This window comes from Mercenaria mercenaria, chromosome 6 (assembly GCF_021730395.1).
Source record: "Mercenaria mercenaria strain notata chromosome 6, MADL_Memer_1, whole genome shotgun sequence".
Taxonomy (NCBI): Eukaryota; Metazoa; Mollusca; class Bivalvia; order Venerida; family Veneridae; genus Mercenaria; species Mercenaria mercenaria.
This window is the reverse complement of record NC_069366.1, coordinates 40,824,744-40,845,395: the sequence shown is the minus strand read 5'-3', so window position 1 is coordinate 40,845,395 and position 20,652 is coordinate 40,824,744. Positions and strand designations below refer to the sequence as shown.

Below are 20,652 nucleotides of genomic sequence, written 5' to 3'. Positions count from 1 at the left end.
AATAAGTTTTATGTTCTTCTAATATTTTAGTATTCTCCCAAACACACCCAGACCCTTAAACCTCCCTATTACACTCCTATACCAACCGTCAGTTATTTTTGTAACTTCTATTCATATTCCTTTCTTTTTCAATTCCTTGTGTATCTTTTAATTTTATTAGAATATCCCATCCTTTTTCAAACAATTACAAATACGTCAAAGGTCAGTGTTTTTTGTAAGAATATACAGCATGCAACTTTGTAGGGCTAAACTTTCCCTCTACAGAATTTTTTAAAAAAATGCGCTATAATTATGATTATACATATTCTCAATACACACTTTTAAAGTACAACAAGTTACCATGATTCTTAAAACATGTTTGAGAAACCCCCCCGAATTTGACTGAAGTACAGAGTACGTTTACATCAACATGTCCATGTCCGTGTCCGTGATAAAGGTCTAATTAGACCTTTACAAGGGACACGGACAATGTACACGTACTATGTACTATGGTCAAAATCTGGGGGATTTCTCAAAACATAAAAATTGAAAAACATAACCGCAGAGATGCGTTTTATTTTCTAAGACACCAAATTCAAATGTTTTTGCCTAATTATCAAGACACAGCATATTTTTATAATTCTTGACAGTGTTATACTCTGCTTTAAATAAATATTGCCTGTGTAAGGTGAACACAGACGAACACACATAATATATCTACATTTTACGAAACAATACCGAGTTCAGTTTAATAAAATATCACTTTCCTTTAATTTTACTTGTTGCCTGCCATTTGATAAAATGGTTTTTTAGTTTTGTAAATTAACGACATTTAACTTGTCAACCCAATCAGTAAAACAAATTTTGAACAGTTGATCTTTTTCATCTTAGCGGCCAAAAAATACATTCTTAAGGTGAGTTTTAGCAATACACCAAGTCTGGTGACAATATGTCTCAATCAGAACTAAATTCATTTCCCGGTAGCTGTTTCTCTACGTAATAACCAAGTTTCGTCAAACTAGTTCAACAAATTAGTATAGTAAATCGGTGAACAAGATTTATCATTTTAGATACAACAACTTTGACCCAAGCAACCTGAAATGAATCTTAAGCTGGAGTTTTTATAAGCATGTAATATCCCAAGATTAACCTGAAACGTTTGTCTCTATTTTAAGTATCAAATAAGTTTAAAATTAGCTGCAGCTGCCAATATATCCAAGCCTTTTATGATTGGAACCAAATACCCGTTTAACTGAAATTCAGTTCCATGTTGTTACAAAAAATAGACTTTCTTTATAACTTAGCGTCACGTCGGAAGTATCATTAGCTCTTTCTTCGACTCAATTCACCTCGTTTGCCACCAAAAGCAGGTGGAGCCAGTGTTTACAGGCCGTGTTACAGCTCATTTTGTTTCTAATTTTTCCTCCAACACACTGACACTTACACACTGATCACCAAAACATGAGACATTAAAATAGATAAAGTTTGTATTATTCAAAACACCCAAACCCTAAACCCCTCACCCTCCCACAACCCTCCCCCCACCCCACCCAAGATACACTTCTACACCGACTCTCAGTTATTCATTGTAATTTCTATTCATATTCCTTTCTTTTTTTCAATTATTTTTGTTTCTTTTTTATTGTTTCAGTACAGACTACCCTTTCTCACATAATAACAAATAGGTCAAAGATCTGTATTTTTTCTACGCATTGACTGCTTTCTGTAAAATAGAAAAAGTGGAAACTCCACAGGTCGCTCATTAGCCTATACAACATGCTACTTTACTGGGCTAAACCTTTATCTCACTATGCGCTTTTATTTATAATCATATATATTCTTAATACAAGTTCCTAAAACATGTTTGAGAAAACTCCCCAAATTTGAACCAAGTACAGAGTACGTTTACATTTACATTCCCATGTCCGTGTCCGTGTCCGTGATAAACGTCTACTTGTAATAAAGTGCATTTTACTTATTATAATCAACTCAAAATTTACGTTTACGGGCGATATAAACAATTTTTTTTTTTTTATAAAGGAGCATGCATATTTTCAAGCTTGTTTGCAAAAGAAACACGTGTTCCGTATCTTTATTAAAATCCACGTGTTCCGTACCATTTTCGTTTAACTTTCAAAAACGAGCCAAATCAGTAAAATACAAGCTTTTTGCATGCAGTAACAAGATGAAAAATACAACCTTCTGTTATGGATAGATCGAGAAAAATAGACAAATACACCAGGAAGCGCAGCTTTTACTCGATGCGTGTGTTCCGTGTCTATCGTTTCCAATCATTAGGAGAACTTTTCACGAATAATCTCAAAATCCACAGGAACATTTTTAAAATCTCTATTAACCGGGGATAGCTATTACAATGCCGGGTACTTTGCGCTTTATCTCATCAAAATCGGTTTTGTAAAAGCTGAGTAATCAAGAAAAAGCATACCTGAATCGAGGCCGATTTTCGCGTGTTCCATGCCCATTTGATCACGTGGTATGGCCACACTGGATAGTATTCCACTATTATTCCAAAGCTTTTTATTTATACATCATGGAACACAAGCAACATAGGATAAGACACGGTGTATATGTATATCGGATCCCTCTCTGTGGAAAATGAGAAAACGGATCCCTCTCTGTTCGCGCACAGGACACTCCTTGTGGTAAACGAACTCCAACGTCAGTGAGCTCGGAAATCGAAATTTTTGTCCTGAACACATTTTTGTGCATAAAAGCATATGAACCACGGAATGACTTAGCTATGTACCATTGTTTTTTTATCGTTATATTTGTTTTATCAGTTGACACAAGTCCAAACGAAAATGGAATGTAGGAGGATACTGGCTTGGATGAACATCGTGCGATGTTTATGAAACTTAAATACGACTTTTCTTGAATATAGCAAATATCTAGTACCTTAGATGTGAGTTCGTTGATACCATCTTACTTGCAAATACACTTTTAGTGGTTATTTTCATCATGTTTCCTTAAAAACGCCCTACTTTCGATTTCGTTAATGCACGGGACCCCTCTCAGTCGGTGCAATTTTGCCTCACAGGATCCCTTTTGACTCTCTGCACCCGGCACGGGAACCCTCTTCGACAAAATTTTCTATCGGCACAGGCACCCTCAACTTCAATGTTTTAACAACATCTGTGACAGTTTCTAAGAGAAATAAATCATGGTGGTTTTACTTCCCTTAACACATAACATGCATATTTAAATTTTATTATCACTTAGTGATGATACTCAAGTAACTTTTAAACGCGAATTTGTATAATTTGACACAAAGCGAGGCCATTCATGCATATAGCTAGTCTGAAAAGACTAAAGACTCATTCAGCGACACATCTGTATCATAACAAATCCCCGTCCGCCCGGGCACACATGTCTGTACCAGAAACATCGATATTTTTCCATACACGCCTGACTTTCATGTCGCCGGTGCCGATAGAAAATTAATTGTGTTTAGGAGGGTTCCCGTGCCGTGTGTAGAGAATCAAGAGGGATCCTGTGAGGCAAAATTGAGCCGACTTAGAGGGATCCCGTGCATTAACGAAATCGAAAGTAAAGCGTTTTTAAGGAAATATCATGAACATAACCACATATTGTGTATTTACAAATAAGATGGGATCTATGGTCGGCGGTTACCGCCAAAGTTAGGAAATATACAATCCATTCATAAACAAGTACTGACTTGCAATACATTTCAATATCGTCTAGTTCAAAACTCCATCCCATCCAATATATTTACACTCCATGCATTGTATTTTGAAACCATTTAATACAAAACTTCATTCCATGGAACGATGCATTGAAAAACTTGTTGCGATGCACCGTAATATGAAATCATCCAATAAAACATGAAACCATGCAGCTCAATCTGAAGCCGTTTAACACAACATGAGTACGTGCAGTGTAAGACGAAATGATTCATTACAACTTGACGCTGTCTTATGCATATTGACACCGCTTTGTGTAATTGAGAGCGGTGTATAAAAACTTGATGCCATGCAGTCCAATGTGAAGACGTTTAATGCAACATGAGTTCGTGCAGTGTAAAGTGAAACGATTCATTAAAGTTTGGCGCCGTCTAATGCATACTGAAACCATGTCGTGTGATTTGGAGCGGTGTTTCAAAATTTGATGCCGTGCAACCGTTTAACGAAACACCAGTACGTGTATTGTAAAAGGTTAATAAGACTATCAGTTCATAGGTTTGACCTTTCATAAATATTGATTCCGGACCAGTTTTACAATAACTAGGAGAAGTAGTCAGAACAATTTTTTTTCTCAGTAAAATGAATAATGGACATAACTCCGGAAAAATATTTCGAGCAGTATGTAACAACGATATGCGCATCTTATTTCAATAAATCTCTTAGGCTTCAATGAAATTTGGAGATGAATTACAGAAAAAATCTCTTCATAGACTTTATGTATGATAATCAAAGGGCCATTACTCAGTACAAGATCATTTAAATATGAACCTCGTGATACATGCTCAGCTAGAATTTGTACGGATCATTCCTATGAAACTGTTTTCAAATTCTGCTAATTATAAAAAAGTTCGGACAAATTTCATTCGAAAAGACTCTAACTTCACAAAAAAAAATCAGAGGATACGCACAACAAGGCTTCATAAAAGCATTTCTGTGAAGTTCCGTTTAAATCCTAGCAGAGGATTTTGAGAAGCTAGAACAGGCTATATAAAGAAGGAGAGACGGACGTACATATGACGAGGGCAGTAAATAAATGTATCAAATGAAATGGGAAACATAGTTTATGGAACTTTTGTAGAATGACTATCTTTTTAAAACAAGAAATCTTATTCCTAGTACATGTATACAAACACTTTACTCATGCTTCTCTTCTAATAAAAACATTTCTATACTAACATTCATTTAAATTGTCCCAAATTTAATTACTTCCTATATACAAGCATAGAACATAACCAAGACTATGTTTCATTCAGTCTGTTTATTGTTCCTTCTCTTGAGAAGGAACATTATAGTTTGGTAAGTCACACTAGACTGAGCTACTGATATCGAAAGCTGTTGTCATTATAAGCTGGCCAGTCAAACTCCGTGACCTTAGAAATAATCTCTGACGTTAAAACTATTCTTTCCTAATTGAGGCGACTATCTGACTGAACGCGTCCATGGATTACATATCTAAACCCGAGGATGGTTGACTGATTCTTTTATTTCCTTCATTCTTGAAGAACATAACATATGTACAAACAGATAGACATATATCAGCAAATTTACATGTAAACAACTAAATATTATCGTTATCTTCAAATGCATGGTTAATATGTGAAAACAAACCCCATTGCGACCCTCTAATTATGTGCAACAAATTCACGCATCGAATCATAACGGATTGACCGGATCAATGTCTTATTGCCTTATTTACTCAACTGAAAGTGGCAACAGATTTAATTTGATGTTGGATTTGACAATTTATGTTAAATTATAACTAGCGTTAATACCTACTTGACATTTTTTGGCAGTATAAAACAGACATTGCAACCAAAATTTTACAAGATGATCATTATATATTTATATAGATGTGCCCTAGAAGGAACTTTTGCTATGCTTTAACTTGTATTATACTTGAATGACGTTCTGTCATGAACAAAGTCAGCTACTGTAACAGTGAATGAAAATGAACAAGTATGAGAAGACCCCCAGGATTTACAGCACATTCACAGTTCATTGTCCACATCAACTTAAGCCGACAATTTCTACTAAGAACTGCCGTACTTCGATCGTACTAGAGACTTGGTATGACGTAATGCGATCTGGCGTCAATTTCAATACATTTGCACATTTGCCGAACAGGTTCAACAATTGGGCACAAGGTTTAGCCGGAACCATGGATAATATTGTAGCTCTGAACATATTAAATGTTGGTTTCATGCAGTTTTTGGTGGAATCTGAGTAAGAATACAATGTGACGGAACACTAGAGAGAAGACAACGTCCTCCTCCATCCTTGGATTTTGAGACAGAGAGGGGATAAATTATGATGCTCATCCTTTCTACTTTCACGTTCAGGAGCTGGCTCAGGAGGATCTGTATTGACTTCTGATATGCAGGAGCTTTGAGACGTTGGGTCTTTTTACTGCTTTAACACCCCGTATGTTTGGCCCCACTTTTTTAGGCATATTGATACTTCGCGATTGCTGTGGATGTTTTAAGATGTTGTAGAGACAAACGAGAATAGTGGAGCGGGATATTGCAAAAATACTTCAGTTGATGATACAAGCATCAGATTTACAGGATAGTAACTTCCTTTCATGCACTTTAACATAAGATCAAGGGGCCACTTGAAATTTTGTCATTTTCAAGATGGCCGCCACAAAAACAAAATGGCCGCCATTTTTTGGTACTTTTCAATACTTCATTTCAGGTAAGCATGTAATACATTAAAACGATTGCATTTTTTTTTATTTATACACTTTCGTTTCACTTAAGAACAGCTTTAGAATGCATATTATTTTAATTTGTAATCAACTTTGTAAGACTACGCTCATGTGTGTAGACATCCCAACACTTTGTTTTTATAACTTACATTTTTTAACAGTGGTTAAATCTGAAGCACACTAACCAATACAGTTTTTTTATATACATTTTATTCAGATTAAATTCAATGCAATAAATCAACATCTTAAGAAAATGCGTCTTATAAACCATAAGGGGACAAAGAAATAGGGCAAGCGCGAGCACTTGCACAGTCAAAAGCCATATTTTCCTATAATGCAAACCTTAAGAAACTACCACTGTTGATTTACTATATATACCCATGAATCTATACACATCGAAATAATGTTCTAACCGAAGCAAAAAATATGCATATGCTGCATTTAGTCATTTTCCTGACATTTGCAAGAAGAAACTGCTGTGCATAACAGACCTGAGCGGTGGCACTTGCAATTGCCCCCAGGCAGCATTCAGTTATAACAGACAACTACGCCCAGTAAGGAATTTGCACATTGTTCTGCTTCAGCCATCCCCAGTTTGACGGAGTTGGCAGTTGCTACATGGAAACTGTTGCTTTGACCCTAGACATGACCTGCCTGAAAAATTGCTCGTTTGATGTGTTGTTTCAGAGCACCTTTTGTTGGTGGAACCGCAATATACACACTCTTTGTTTCTTGGCAAACAAATCAAGTTGAGCTTCATCCACCTTGCATGTCGTGCTTGATCGATCATACAATGTAACTATATTTTCTTTAATGTATCCATTTCCGACTCAGTTATTGTTTCTTTGGCAGCGCTGAGACTATGAAATACTTCCATTCCATGCCTGCCGCGTAGATTGCTTGCCCTTGCCGACAAATGCAGGAACAGTGTCGCAACCAGTAAAAACATGAAAAAAATGGAATTGCCTTTGAACGAGGATCAAGTGATCTACAAACATCATGAATCCGAATAAATCTAAAATTCTTACCTTTTCAAAAGCTAGCTACAAAGCATCAATATTTAAATCAGGGTACACTAATATAGCAAGAACTAACTACCAATTGTAATTGTTTGGTGGCATTGTCAATGAGGTATGCTTTGCATGAACAAACATACGACTGTTAGCTTCTTCGTTATTACATGGAGCAAGCGCATTTCTGTTTATATTTAAATTGCAAACAATATCGGCACATCCCCAGATGCTGTAGACGGAATTAGTCTGCGCTATTTCTGAGCAATTATTTGCCAGATTCCAATCAGACCTTGTAATTATGATCAGTACAAGCCTATAGTTGTCCATGTGCAAAGCGGATTCCATTTGGATGATTTTTCAATTAAGTTATGGCCTATTAATAATTCTTTCTTTTTGTGTATATGGGAAAAATTTGTCCGCGCTTTTTCTGGGTCATCATATGCGAGACTTTTATCAAACCTTGTAATTATTATTGGTACCAAGTAAAAAATAACAAAGACAAATATCAAACAGGGAATGCCACGTACCAAAAACGCAGGGGTCTGTGGTTATGGAGCCTGCATATCACAGAAACTGCCAAAAACAAGATTAAAAAGAATGTTACATGGTCCTTTGACCATGACCTTGACCTACTGACTTACATTTGCCTTTTTTAAGTTATTGCCATAACATTTGGACTACTTGTACAGTTCTGACCACACATCTCAAAACTGACTTTACGTGATTTTGACCTACCTTCTTCTTTTTAAGGCCACAGCAACGAAATTCTGAGATCTTATACAGTTTTGCACAACATTTTTTTGTGCATCTTAGTACATTTTCTTCCTTTATAATATACAAATGTATCATACTTTCAATACCCCCGTTCCTCTCCCGATCCTCTGATAATACGCTGCTGTCTTGGGGGTATGCTTTGTGCCATTAGTGATAGGTATTGTATTATCCGCAAGAAATCTAAATAGTTCAGTTTTGTTTTCATCCCATCTAAGAAAGCTATTCCATGATTTAGGAGGTCTACCATTAAACTCTTTTCGACATTATCAAATGTTTTAGATAGAACACAAACAAAAGCACAAATACTTACAATGACAGATACAAATTTGGTATGTCAATACAAAGTATTATAATTTGAAGACTGAGGCTATCATTTTACCGCTTTCAATATATATTTTAACATTTTGCTGTATGGGATACGACTTGGTGTAATGATGTTATTCCTAAAGCATTGTTCTTCTTGGCTCGGCTTTCCTGAGATGGCACACCGTCTATTCGGGTACGACTCTTTAACCATTAAAGGGACGGATCAAAGCTTCATACAGTGTTAAAGTTGTCACTGAACCCTGACAGTGAGCTACCCAATTGTGCCCTGGTAGTGTTTGTAGTCCATTCTGTAGATTCATTACACATATCATTCAATTATAAAGGATTAAAAGATTTTGTTTCAGTTGATTTTGAGAAGGTTTCTCAGTGAAACATAGCAAGAAATGAAGAATAGAACAGAGAAGAGATTGAAAAGAAGAGAAGTCCATATAAACAATATTAGTGTCTTTCAGGCCAGTATCATAATAATTATATGCTAAAGTCCTGTTTTGATAGAATTTAATGGTGGTTAAAAATGTATAAATGCGGTATCCAAGGTTACGAAATATAAGGGATATATATGGTTGCACCTCATATTCTGATTATTTCCAATATGCAGTAGGCTTGAGACAAGGGTAGGTAATATCGCCCATCCTGTTTTCCCTCTTCGTTGGAGATTTAGAGTTGCATTTACAAAATGAGATTGTACTGATTTTGTTGTTTATTGCTGACGATATGGCGATTGTATGTAAAAACGCCTGAGGATTTACAGAATAGCCTCCTTTTACTTGATACATATTGTAATCAGTGGGGACTTGAAGTATTGTCTTTTTTTACAATTTTTATACAAATCTAAGACTGAACTATTTTCTACAGAGCTGTATATAATTATCTCTACGTTTAAACATTTCTGAACTATTCTTAACATTTGTTACCGAATTAACAATCGGATACCCTTAGCCCATAAATAGATTTCAGTATTATATGGTCTATATTTATTTGTTTACACCAATATTTTATAATACTAACGTATCTGTTTATATATAGGGGATGTCGTCCCAACTCGCCATAATTATATACTTGTATTACGTGTAACCGACAGGAACGGGTCTGTAGAAGATTTGTATGAAAATTGTAAAAAGACAATAGCATATGACTATTATCTTGATGTAATGCCTTAAAGTTTTAGATTCAATGTAACAGGAATCAGAGTACCCGAACACGCTCTTAGAATCCAGCCTGGTAGATATGGCCAAAACAGAATACCACGCAATGAAAGATACTGTCTATGTTGCGGAACATTTGATATTGAAGACGAATATCATTTCATCTAAATATGCCAGTGTTATATTGATATAAGAAAGAAATACTTTAAGAAATATTACTACAATAGGCCATCAATGATGAAATTTATTGAACTATCACTACAAATAAAAGGAACGTTTTAAACAATCTATCTAAATATATTTAAGAATCCCCTGCCATTGAAATGTAAAATACTATTATTAACCCTTATGGTTAATTATAGCTTTGTGCCTAATATATCTAAATGTCCAATTATATGACAGATGTTACTGTAAAGCTATTGTCGAGTCCACGTACCCGCAGCCAAAAATCTTAAAAAATACTTATATGCTTTTGTTGCCCCTACTATTTTGTTGTTTGGAAGCAAAAATATACTGCTTTATAGGCCCGTTTATACTATATTGATACAAAACACGTTCAAATGTGCTGACAGCGAGAAAAGGGATAAAACCTAACTTCGAGTTTACATGAGGAATAGATAAAACCTAACTTACACGAAATCGTAGAAGGATAAATACCTATCTAACTAATATTCTATAGCAATGAATGAGTTCACATGTACATGGTCTGAATATTGTACACATTACTTTACTTTATAAGAGGTATCGTCTTCAAACTTTGTCATTAATTTTACAAGATGTTCTAGGTACGCCCATTACAGTAAAATAGTTTTTATTATACTAATTTATGTATTATGCAAATAGCAATGCTTGCAAAAATCTGGATAAACCCTCGAAAATAATTTAATGTATTATTCAAAATAATTTATATCAAAGCACACAATTATATAACGATAAAAGAATTTTATTTCATACCACAGATGTTCGAAGTTCGGTACCCCCCCCCTCTCTCTCTCTCTCTCTCTCTCTCACCGGGTCTTTCCGTCAGCCATGTTGGCACTGAGTCAGGATCGCTGAACAGAGTCAAGATTATCCGGGTACATAGTGTGTACACTGGGGAACAATCTACGACCGCCACACGGCACTTAAAGACTGTTGTTGTAATCTGTTAGAAGTTAAATTTAGTTTTACCTGTTCTTCTGGCGACATTGCTAGGTACGTCATATTTGGATCGACATTTAGCATCATTTCCGCTATCACTGCCGGTACAGATAAATTGCCCTGTACGTCACCCATTAGAACCATCTTGTTATTCATTCTGTAATTAAAAAAAATAATGTAATAACAGACAAAATTCTCTCGAAGAAATAAAATTCGGATAGCGTCAGGACGTTTCAGCTTTACTAAAGTAGGAAGACGTCGGGCGATAACCATATATCAACCAAAATTGTCATCTCTGGCGACATTGGAGAAAAAAATTGAAAATTTTGATAAAGATTTGGTGTGTGTGTTCGGGTTTAACAATTTTTCAACAATTTTTCAGTCATATAAACGACGGTTAAAGATTTGGTAAAATTGTGGAATATCATTAAGGACCAAAAGAGGGAGCTGGTGAGAAAATCGGGTATTGCTTTGAAGAACACCAATTACTTTGTCTATGAACAGTTTCCTAAGGAGGTCGTGGCTAAGCGCAGTGCACTTGTACCAAAGATGAAGGAGGCCTGAAGCAAGGGTCAAAGGGCATGGCTGTCTTACGATACCCTTTATATTGATGAGAAGGCACAGAGGGAAATGAGTTAGGAGCGCGAGGAGAGGGAACTAAGTCGTTATTATAAGTACCTATGTTTTTTTTTTATGAGACATAGTCCAAAAGTAGCAGTAAAATTGATATTTCCGGGTATATTTCATATAACTATTATAGAAAGTTTCAACAGAGAAATGCCAAAAGATGCAGTGGTGGTGTCGCTTTATATTATAGAGAATTTTTAAAAGACGGAATTGAGATCATTCGTAGTCATCATGACACAATAATTTGGTTGAAATTGAAAAAAATGATATTTATGAATTCGAAAATAAAGGTAGTCTTTATCTCATAGATGACTGGAATTCTAGGATTGGAACTAGAAATGATTTCAATGTCTGTGACACCGTGAATAATGACATTGATTTTGATGATTATGTTCCTGACGAACCCCTCAGTAGGGCCTCATCGGACACACGTTGTAATGCGTTTGGCTATCGGCTGTTAGAGTTCGAGTTCCACGAGTTTACGCGTAGTGAATGGAAGGATCAATGATGTTAACGGTAAATTTACCTACATTTCAAAACTAGGCGCATCGGTTATTGACTATCTTTTAGTAAGGGAATGTAACTTTTCCCAAATCAGTGACTTCTCTGTTCACGAATTTAATGAATGGAGTGACCATTGTCCTATTTGGTGGACGGATAGCTCAGTGGTTTGCACACTGGCCTTCCAATCCTGAGGTCGGGGTTCGATCCCCGGCAGCTACTCGGGAATTTTCAGAAACGCTTTTCAGTGTTTCCCACCCAACTAGAGGTGTACTGGTCAGGAACCCAGGCAATCCTTGCGTGTATCAGTGCTATACACTGGGCACGTTAAAGAACCAGGCTGTCTATTTGCAACGAGCTAGGCTAAGTTAGCCGGACAAGCCTGTATCTGATTTCTGATCTCTCTGTCGTGGGGGCTTTGTCTCACTCTGTCCCTCTGGTCAGATCGCTCTGTGTCTGTACTAGTAGAGGATGAATTATGCGCCCTGTGTGGCTGCATTTGAACTATGTAAAGCGCCTTTGAACGAGATTGATCATGAAAAGGGCGCTATATAAATCTGGTATAATAATAAAATAATAATAATAATATTTCCTTCAAGCTAAGATGTGACGAGGTATTGAGTGATCAGTGTGGGAAACATAATGACAGTTATATCTCGTATAAATGGTCGTATTTAGATCGCAACTCATTACAAAATTACCAGAATTAAACGATTTAACATACCAAATGTAGATAAAACCAAAGTTGTTGTGTTTAGAAAAAGAGGCGGTTTGAAGCAAAATGAACAATTTGTATATGACGGTTATAAATGATTTTAATGATTTTAATTACCTTGGAACTGTTTTTTAATTATACTGGACCTTAAATCAAAAACAACTTATTGGAAAAACTCTCAATGTGTAAAAATCTTATGTCAACTTTTTGATTCATTTGTTGGAATGCTTTGTAAGCGATGCTGCTGAATGGGGTAATAGACCTTTACAACGGACATGGACAATGTACACGTACTATGGTCAAAATCTGGGGGATTTCTCAAAACATAAAAGTCGAAAAACATAACCACAGAGGTGCGTTTTATTTTCTAAGACACCAAGATCAAAGTTTTTGCCCAATTATCAAGACAAATCAAAGTTTTTGCCCAATTATCAAGACACATCATATTTTCATAATTCTTGACAGTGTTATACTCTGCTGTGAATAAATCTTGTGTAAGAACACAGACGAACACACATTTCCACATCTTACGAAACATTACCATGTTCAGTTTAATAAAACGTCACTTTCCTTTAATTTTACTTGTTGTTACTTGCCATTTGATAAAATATTCTTTTGGATCTAGTTTTGTAAATTCACGACATTTAATTTGTTAGTCTGACAACAATCAACCCAATCAATAAAACAAATTTTGAACGGTTGATCTTTTTCATCTTAGCGGCCGAAAATACATTCTTAAGGTGAGTCCTGATATACATTAGCAATACACCAAGTTTGGTGACAATAGGTCAGAACTAAATTCATTTACCGGTGGCTGTTTCTTTGTTTAGGTACAATAAAGTTGACCTCAATTCAAATAGCCCAGAGCTATGCCTCTGCATAATAATCAAGTTTGGTCGAACTAAGTCAAACAAATTAGTATAGTAATTCGGAGAACAACATTTATCGTTTATGACACAGCAGCTTTGACCTAAGCAACTTGAAATGATACTTAAGCAGCTGGAGTTTTTATAAGCATGTAATATCCAAAGTTCACCTCAAACCTTTGTCTCTATTTTAAGTATCAAATAAGTTTAAATAAGCTGCACCTGCCAATATATCCGAGACTTTCAATCTTATATACTTACTATCAACAAAGTCTTATCGTAATATCTCCTTTTTATCTACAGTTATTTGGCTCAATCAATTTAAGCGAATAAGGAAAGTTATATTGTTATCACGCCGGCGTCGGTGCCGATGTGGGTAAAAGTTGGTCACCATCTTAACTTCACATTAAATTGTCCCTATGATTATCAAATCTCATATTTTGCAATAATGTTGGTTAGATATTTATATCACGCTCCTCGATACCTTCTTAATCAAAAGGCATTACTTAAGGATTGACTTTGTTTAGTATCCTCCAACTCTTAACGCCTACACATGTGGAATTGGCATCTCAAAAATGGAAACAGACAAGTCAAAACAATACAATCAGTAAACTACAAAACTTATTTTTCTAAAGAAGTATCCTTTCTCCTTACCAAACAATTTCGGTACTATTTCAACTTTCGTTTAATTTGACAGTAATCTCTGTAAATCGCTCTACATATATGGAACCAATTGACCGTTTAACTGAAATTCTGTTCCATATTGTTACAAAAAGGAGACTTTCTTAAAAAGGAGACTTAGCGCCACCTCGGAAGTACCATTAGCTCTTTCTTCGACTCACCTCATTTGCAAACAAAAGCAGGTAGAGCAAGTGTTTACAGGCCGTGTTACAGCTCATTTTGTTCCTAAATACACTCAACAAAATCCCTAATTGGTCAGTTTATATTGTATTACTATTTTTTTTAATAATGCTTGTATTCACACGAAATTTCACATAACGACATTTGAATAGGTACTGTAGCTAATTATTGATTTATTTTGGCGATTCACAGCCAAAGTAACCGCATTAATCGTTTTGACTAACATTACATATTTTGCACGTGCAGGGCATGTGCACCAACATGCACGTGTTCGTTTACACTTTTGGCATTACTGACGAAAGTCGTACTAGAAAAACACATATCATGGTGAAATTGACACAAAAGCAACGCGATCGAGCTGTCGGAATGTTGCTAGGCGAGACACATTTTCGACTCGTGTGTAATTATATTTGCAATTTTAAAGGAGTTTTGGATATAATTTGTTTGTAACCGTTACTTTGATGGTCATTTCCATTTTTAACCTTATTTCCGTTTACAGGAACCTTCAGTCGTTGGTTATCTACCACCGCGCTCTTTTGGCAAAATTTAACCCAAGGACCATTCATTGAAGTTTTTTTTTTGTTGTAAAATTCCGACAGTCCGGGCGCGTTGCTCTTGTGTCAGTTTCACAGTGATATGTGTTTTTCTAGTAAGACTTTCGTCAGTAATGCCAAAACTGTTCACTAACAAGTGCATATTGGTGCGCATGCCCTGCACGTGCAAAATATGCGATATTGGTCAAAACGCCAAATGCGGTTACACTGGCTGTGAGTCGGCCAAAAATAAATCAATAATTAGCTGCAGTACCTATTCAAATATGTATTCAAGTATGTGAGACTTCTTGTAAATACGTGCATTATTAACAAAATAGTAATACAATATAAACTGACCAATTTGGAATTTTGTTAAGTGTACACTAAACCACTCACTCTGCCCCAGCCTCCCACCCCCGAAACACTTTTACACCGATCCTCAGTTATTCATTGTAATTTCTATTCATATTCCTTTCTGTTTAAATTTTTTGTGTTTCTTTTTTATTGTTTCAGTACAGCCTACCCTTTCCCACACAATAACAAATAGGCGAAGGATCTGTATTTTTTCTACCACAATGACTGCTTTCTGTAAGCCTATGCAACATGCTGCAGTAACTATACTTGGATAAATCTTTATCTCACTATGCGCTTTTATTTGTTATCATATATATTCTTAATAAAACAAGTTCCTAAAACATGTTTGAGAAAACCCCCCAAATTTGAACGAAGTACAGAGTACGTTTACATTTACATTTACATTTACATTCCCATGTCTATATCCATGATAAAGGTCTAATAGTAAGTCAAAGGAAATAGAAAGAGTCCATTTCAAATTTTGCAAAAAGATACTTAATGTTAAACAAAATACATGTAATGCTGTTGTATACGGGGAACTTGCACGTTTACCCTTTGTAAATATATCAAGATATGTAAAAATCGTTAAATACTGGTTTAAATTGTTAGAAGTTTATAACATTGCATTTGCTGATTGTAGTCTTGGAAAGAAAAATTGGCTGTCAAATATTAAAAGTTTACTTTGTAACTACGGTTTTTTTTTGGGAATATCCCGAATCTGTAAATGATAAAGTCTTTGTGCCTTTATTTAAGAAAAGAGTTATAGACGGTTTTATACAGAACTGGCATAATGATAAAGAGAACAGTGCTGTATTGAATTTATATAACCCTGTAAAAGATTCATTTATAGTTACCTTGATATACTGCCAAGTAATCTAAGAATATTTCTTACTAAAATTAGAGTATCATCTCATTCGATACATGTTCAAACTGGCAGATATGGTGTTAGAACTGTTAGAGGTGAACGATACTGTACATACTGTAATCTCAATGATGTTGAGTACGAGTATCATTTTATTTTAATATGTCCCAGTTACACTGGTTCGTGTCACAACAATGTATTCATTTCCAGACGACGTTTTATCCTTAATGACAGAAAGCGGTTTTTTTAGATATAAAAACAAAGAGCTATAAAAATAAATAGACCGGCAACTTAAAAGACATAAAGAGCAAATCTCGCCAACATCACGTGGGAACAGCAGAAGGACAAAAATTTGTGTCGTGAAAAACTTTCTATCAGATCGTTAGTATTAGTATTTTCTACATGTGGAAGGAATGAATTTATGATTGAAAGTCTGAGAAATCAACAGTTGTCGTTTGAAAATTGGACCCGATTCGGTTTATTACGTGACGGCCGTTTCGCCAGTATAATACTTTAATAAGCGTCTGTTGATTTGATCACGAGAGTGATTTATCAAATTACTGTACATCAGTAGAAACATTTATTTTTATATTTGCACATTTGTACATAGTGACTTTTTACAATATCTAATTAAAAAATCTGTTTCTGTTTTATTTTGCAAAAGGTGACTTTGAGAAAAAAGTTTAAGATTTGAAAATACATAGACGACTCACTTATCGAGTAGTTTGCAGAACACAATATTACATTCTTATTCAATGAAAATATAATATGCAGGTTTAACTCGTAATAATCTAACAGTACTATTTAAGCAACTATATGTATAACTTTAAAAATGAAACAAGAAAAGGTAAGTGCATTCTGGTTTATTTTTAGACCAGTAGGGGTAATTGATCATGAGTGAAAGATGCAGAAAGATCAAACTTGATCTATGAAAGTACAGCTTGCATTAAAAAGAAGAAGAAAGAAATCATATTTATATACTTGGTCCGTTCATTACATAGACACATTATTGCTTGTAAGCAGTCCCTGTTTTGGTAGTTTCTCCGCTTCCCTGAATGTGGAAAAAAAACTATGAAATAGGCTAGGCCGAACAATGAATACTCATTTATTTTGTACTACTTCATGATTAAGTGGACCATTTTTTTTCAGATATGTAATAATATGAAAATAAGTTGGTTACTTTTTTGAAAATCCATCGCTTGGCATTGGATAAAAAAGATGTTTGAACTATAATGTATACGTCACAGTCACCAGCCATCGTTTACTCTTACAATGACAAGCGTGTAGGCCAATCAAAAATTAGTTGCGTTTCAATTTATTTGTTGATTTCTAATTTAAGATAAATGTAAGGTCAACATATAACGGTCTACCGAAGGCACATCAAGGAAAGCACGTGCAACTTTCCCGCCAAAATACGTATAAACTAGCTCATTCAGAAAATGTATCGATCTTAATTATAACAAACGGGATGGGGTTATTGTACATAATGTATATAGCACTGTTTAAACAAAATACAATTTTGAAAGTATTATTTTCACTCACAGACATCTTAAGTTTAAAAAAGTACATGTACAAAGAACCATACATACCTATGTTCGGAGCCTGGGGCACAAATAACCTCAATGAAGAAAACTGATATACATTTGTATATAAAAAAGAACAAACATAGGGACGGGAGCCAGTCTACATTAAAACCTACAGAACTAAAAGACTTCTTACATGGGTTAATATTTAAGTAGATTACTTTTAGCCCATCAGAATCAGATAGCTGTTAATAACAAGTGAATGAAGTATTGCCATGCAATACAAAGTCCCCTAACTGGAAGGCACCTAATTTTCTCTACTGCAGTATAGCATAATGAACTGATATCTGTCAATGATGTATAAACAATATTGTACTATATATACAGTATGCTATAAACAAAGACTTGGATTAAAATTTGTAAATATAAAACCCTATAGTTAAATGAAGTCTGTAATATATTTACATAAAAGGTAATGTTATTTAAAGTAAAAAAAAAATCCATATAAGTCCACACGAAACTCTTTAACAGGTAGAGATAGGTCAAAATACACCTAAAAATTGGATGTAACATCCATGTTGTACCACAGAAAACTGGACTCGATTTTTCCCTACGGCCTGTAATAGGTAAGTTACAATATAAGCTCTTTATAGTAATAACAAAGGGAAAAATAACTCTACAAAACAAGAGTGCCTCATGGTGATGAACATTTGTGCCAAGTTACATCAAAATCCCTCCATGCATAAATAAGAAATGCTCCGGACAAAGTCATTCTTGAATTTGGCATTTGACCTCTAAGCGTGACCTTGACCTTAGACCTAGGGACCTGGTTCTTGCGCACAACAATCTGTCTCATGATAGTGAACATTTATGTCAAGTAACATCAAAATCCCTCCATGCATGAAGAAGAAGTTTTCCAGACAAAGTCATTCTTGTATCTGACCTTTGGCATCGGAGTGTGACCTTGACCTTCGACCTAGGGACCAGGTTATTGTGCATGACACTCCCTCTTATAGTGTGAACATTTGTGCCAAGTAATATTCAAATCCTGTTTTGAATGACAAAGTTATACACCGGACAGGAAAAATGTCCCATTAACCTTTGATCTCAAAGTGTGACCTTGACCTTTAAGCTAGGGTTCTGGGTGTTGCGCATGACACGTCGTTTCATCATGGGGAACATTTATGCCAAGTAATATTAAAATCCCTTAATGGATGTCAGAGTTCTGGAACGGACAGGAAAAAAAAACCTATTGACCTTTGACCTCCAATTGTGACCTTGACCTTTGAGCTAGGGATCAGGGTTTTGCGCATGACACATCATCTAATCATGGGGAACATTTATGCCAAGCAATATTAAAATCCCTTGATGGATGTCAGAGTTCTGGACCGGAGAGGAAAAGAACCCTATTGACCTTTGACACATCATCTCATCATGGGGAACATTTGTGCCAAGTAATATTAAAATACCTTCATGGATGGCAGAGTTATAGACCGGACACGAAACAGACCCTTTTCAAATGTTAACATTTGACTGCTAAGTGTGACCTTGACCTTTTTGAGGTAGGGGTCTGAAAGTTGTGCAAGACACATCGTTTTATTATGAGGTACATTAGTGCCAAGTAATACTAAAATCCCTTCATGGATGGCAGAGTTATGGACCGGACAGGAAAAAAGCTCTGTTGACCTTTGACCTCAAATTGTTACCTTGACCTTTCAGCTAGGGGTCCGGGTTTTGCTCATGACACGTCGTCTCATCATGGGGAACATTTGTGCCAAGCAATATTAAAATCTTTTCATGGATGACAGAGTTATGGACCGGACAGGAAACAGACCCTGTTCATGCCATGTTAACATTTGACTGCCAAGTGTGACCTTGACCTTTGAGGCAGGGGTCTGAAAGTTGTGCACGACACATCGTCTTATTATGAGGTACATTTGTGCCAAGTAATATTAAAATCCCTTCATGGATGGCAGTTATGGACCGGACAGGAAAAAAGCCCAGTTGACCTTTGACCTCAAATTGTGACCTTGACCTTTAAGCTAGGGGTCCGGGTTTTGCGCATGACACGTCGTCTCATCATGGGGAACATTTGTGCCAAGTAATATTAAAATCCCTTCATGGATGGCAGTTATGGACCGGACAGGAAAAAAGCCCAGTTGACCTTTGACCTCAAATTGTGACCTTGACCTTAAAGCTAGGGGTCCGGGTTTTGCGCATGACACGTCGTCTCATCATGGGGAACATTTGTGCCAAGTAATATTAAAATCCCTTCATGGATGACAGACTTATGGACCGGACACGAAATTGCGGACGGACGGACGGAAAGACGGGCGGAATGACGGAAAGACGGACGGAAAAGCGCATCCCTATAGTCCCCGAAACTGGTTTTCAACCAGTAGTGGACTAATAAAGTAACCGTGCTCTACTTAGGGTGTCTACATTTCAAGAAATTTTGTAAGTGGTCGACATACGTTCTTTGCCGTTGACAAAATGATTTCAGGGAGGGAGAAGAATGTGATAGCAAAAAATCAATTCTGTCTTCTCGCACACTGCTTGCCACAGACTGGGCTAAAATGGCCGACATATTCTAAAATGAAAGTAACAATGGAAACAATGGACTATGGAAACTTTATTGTTCAAAGACTTCATTATTGTTCTATAAAGTTTTGAGATCCTATGGAAACTATGAATCCTTACCTTTGAAAAGCTTCATCACATCACTGAATTAAAACGGCAACGAAACTCTAGCAGAAAGGTCGGGGCTTATATGCACGAATGTTAATCGTTACATTTAATTAAGTGCGGGTGTTTAAAATCTTTGTGCAGTTCAACGTGATACGAATGCTTGGCTAGCAAAGTGTATAGAATAATGCTCATGTGTAGCAGAGAATGAGCTTTGTTCAATTACAGGCTATATAAATATCGATATTGACTTGTATACATCACTGTGAGATAGTTTAAATCATAAATAAAGCCACAACACTGTTGGAATATGATGAT

General features: G+C 35.8%; 1 protein-coding gene across 1 annotated transcript in view; it reads right to left on the bottom strand.

Moving 5' to 3' along the window:
• The window catches only part of LOC123549127 (thyrotropin-releasing hormone receptor-like), a 51,305-nt gene extending 31,069 nt beyond the window's left edge, over positions 1 to 20,236 (bottom strand). The window contains exons 1-2 of the mRNA XM_045336969.2: positions 20,124 to 20,236; positions 10,838 to 10,964 (exon numbers count right to left, since the gene is read on the bottom strand). Of these exons, the coding sequence (XP_045192904.2) occupies positions 10,838 to 10,964; positions 20,124 to 20,236 (240 nt within the window). The remainder of the gene's footprint in view (positions 1 to 10,837; positions 10,965 to 20,123) is intronic.
• Between the last annotated feature and the right edge of the window lie 416 nt (positions 20,237 to 20,652).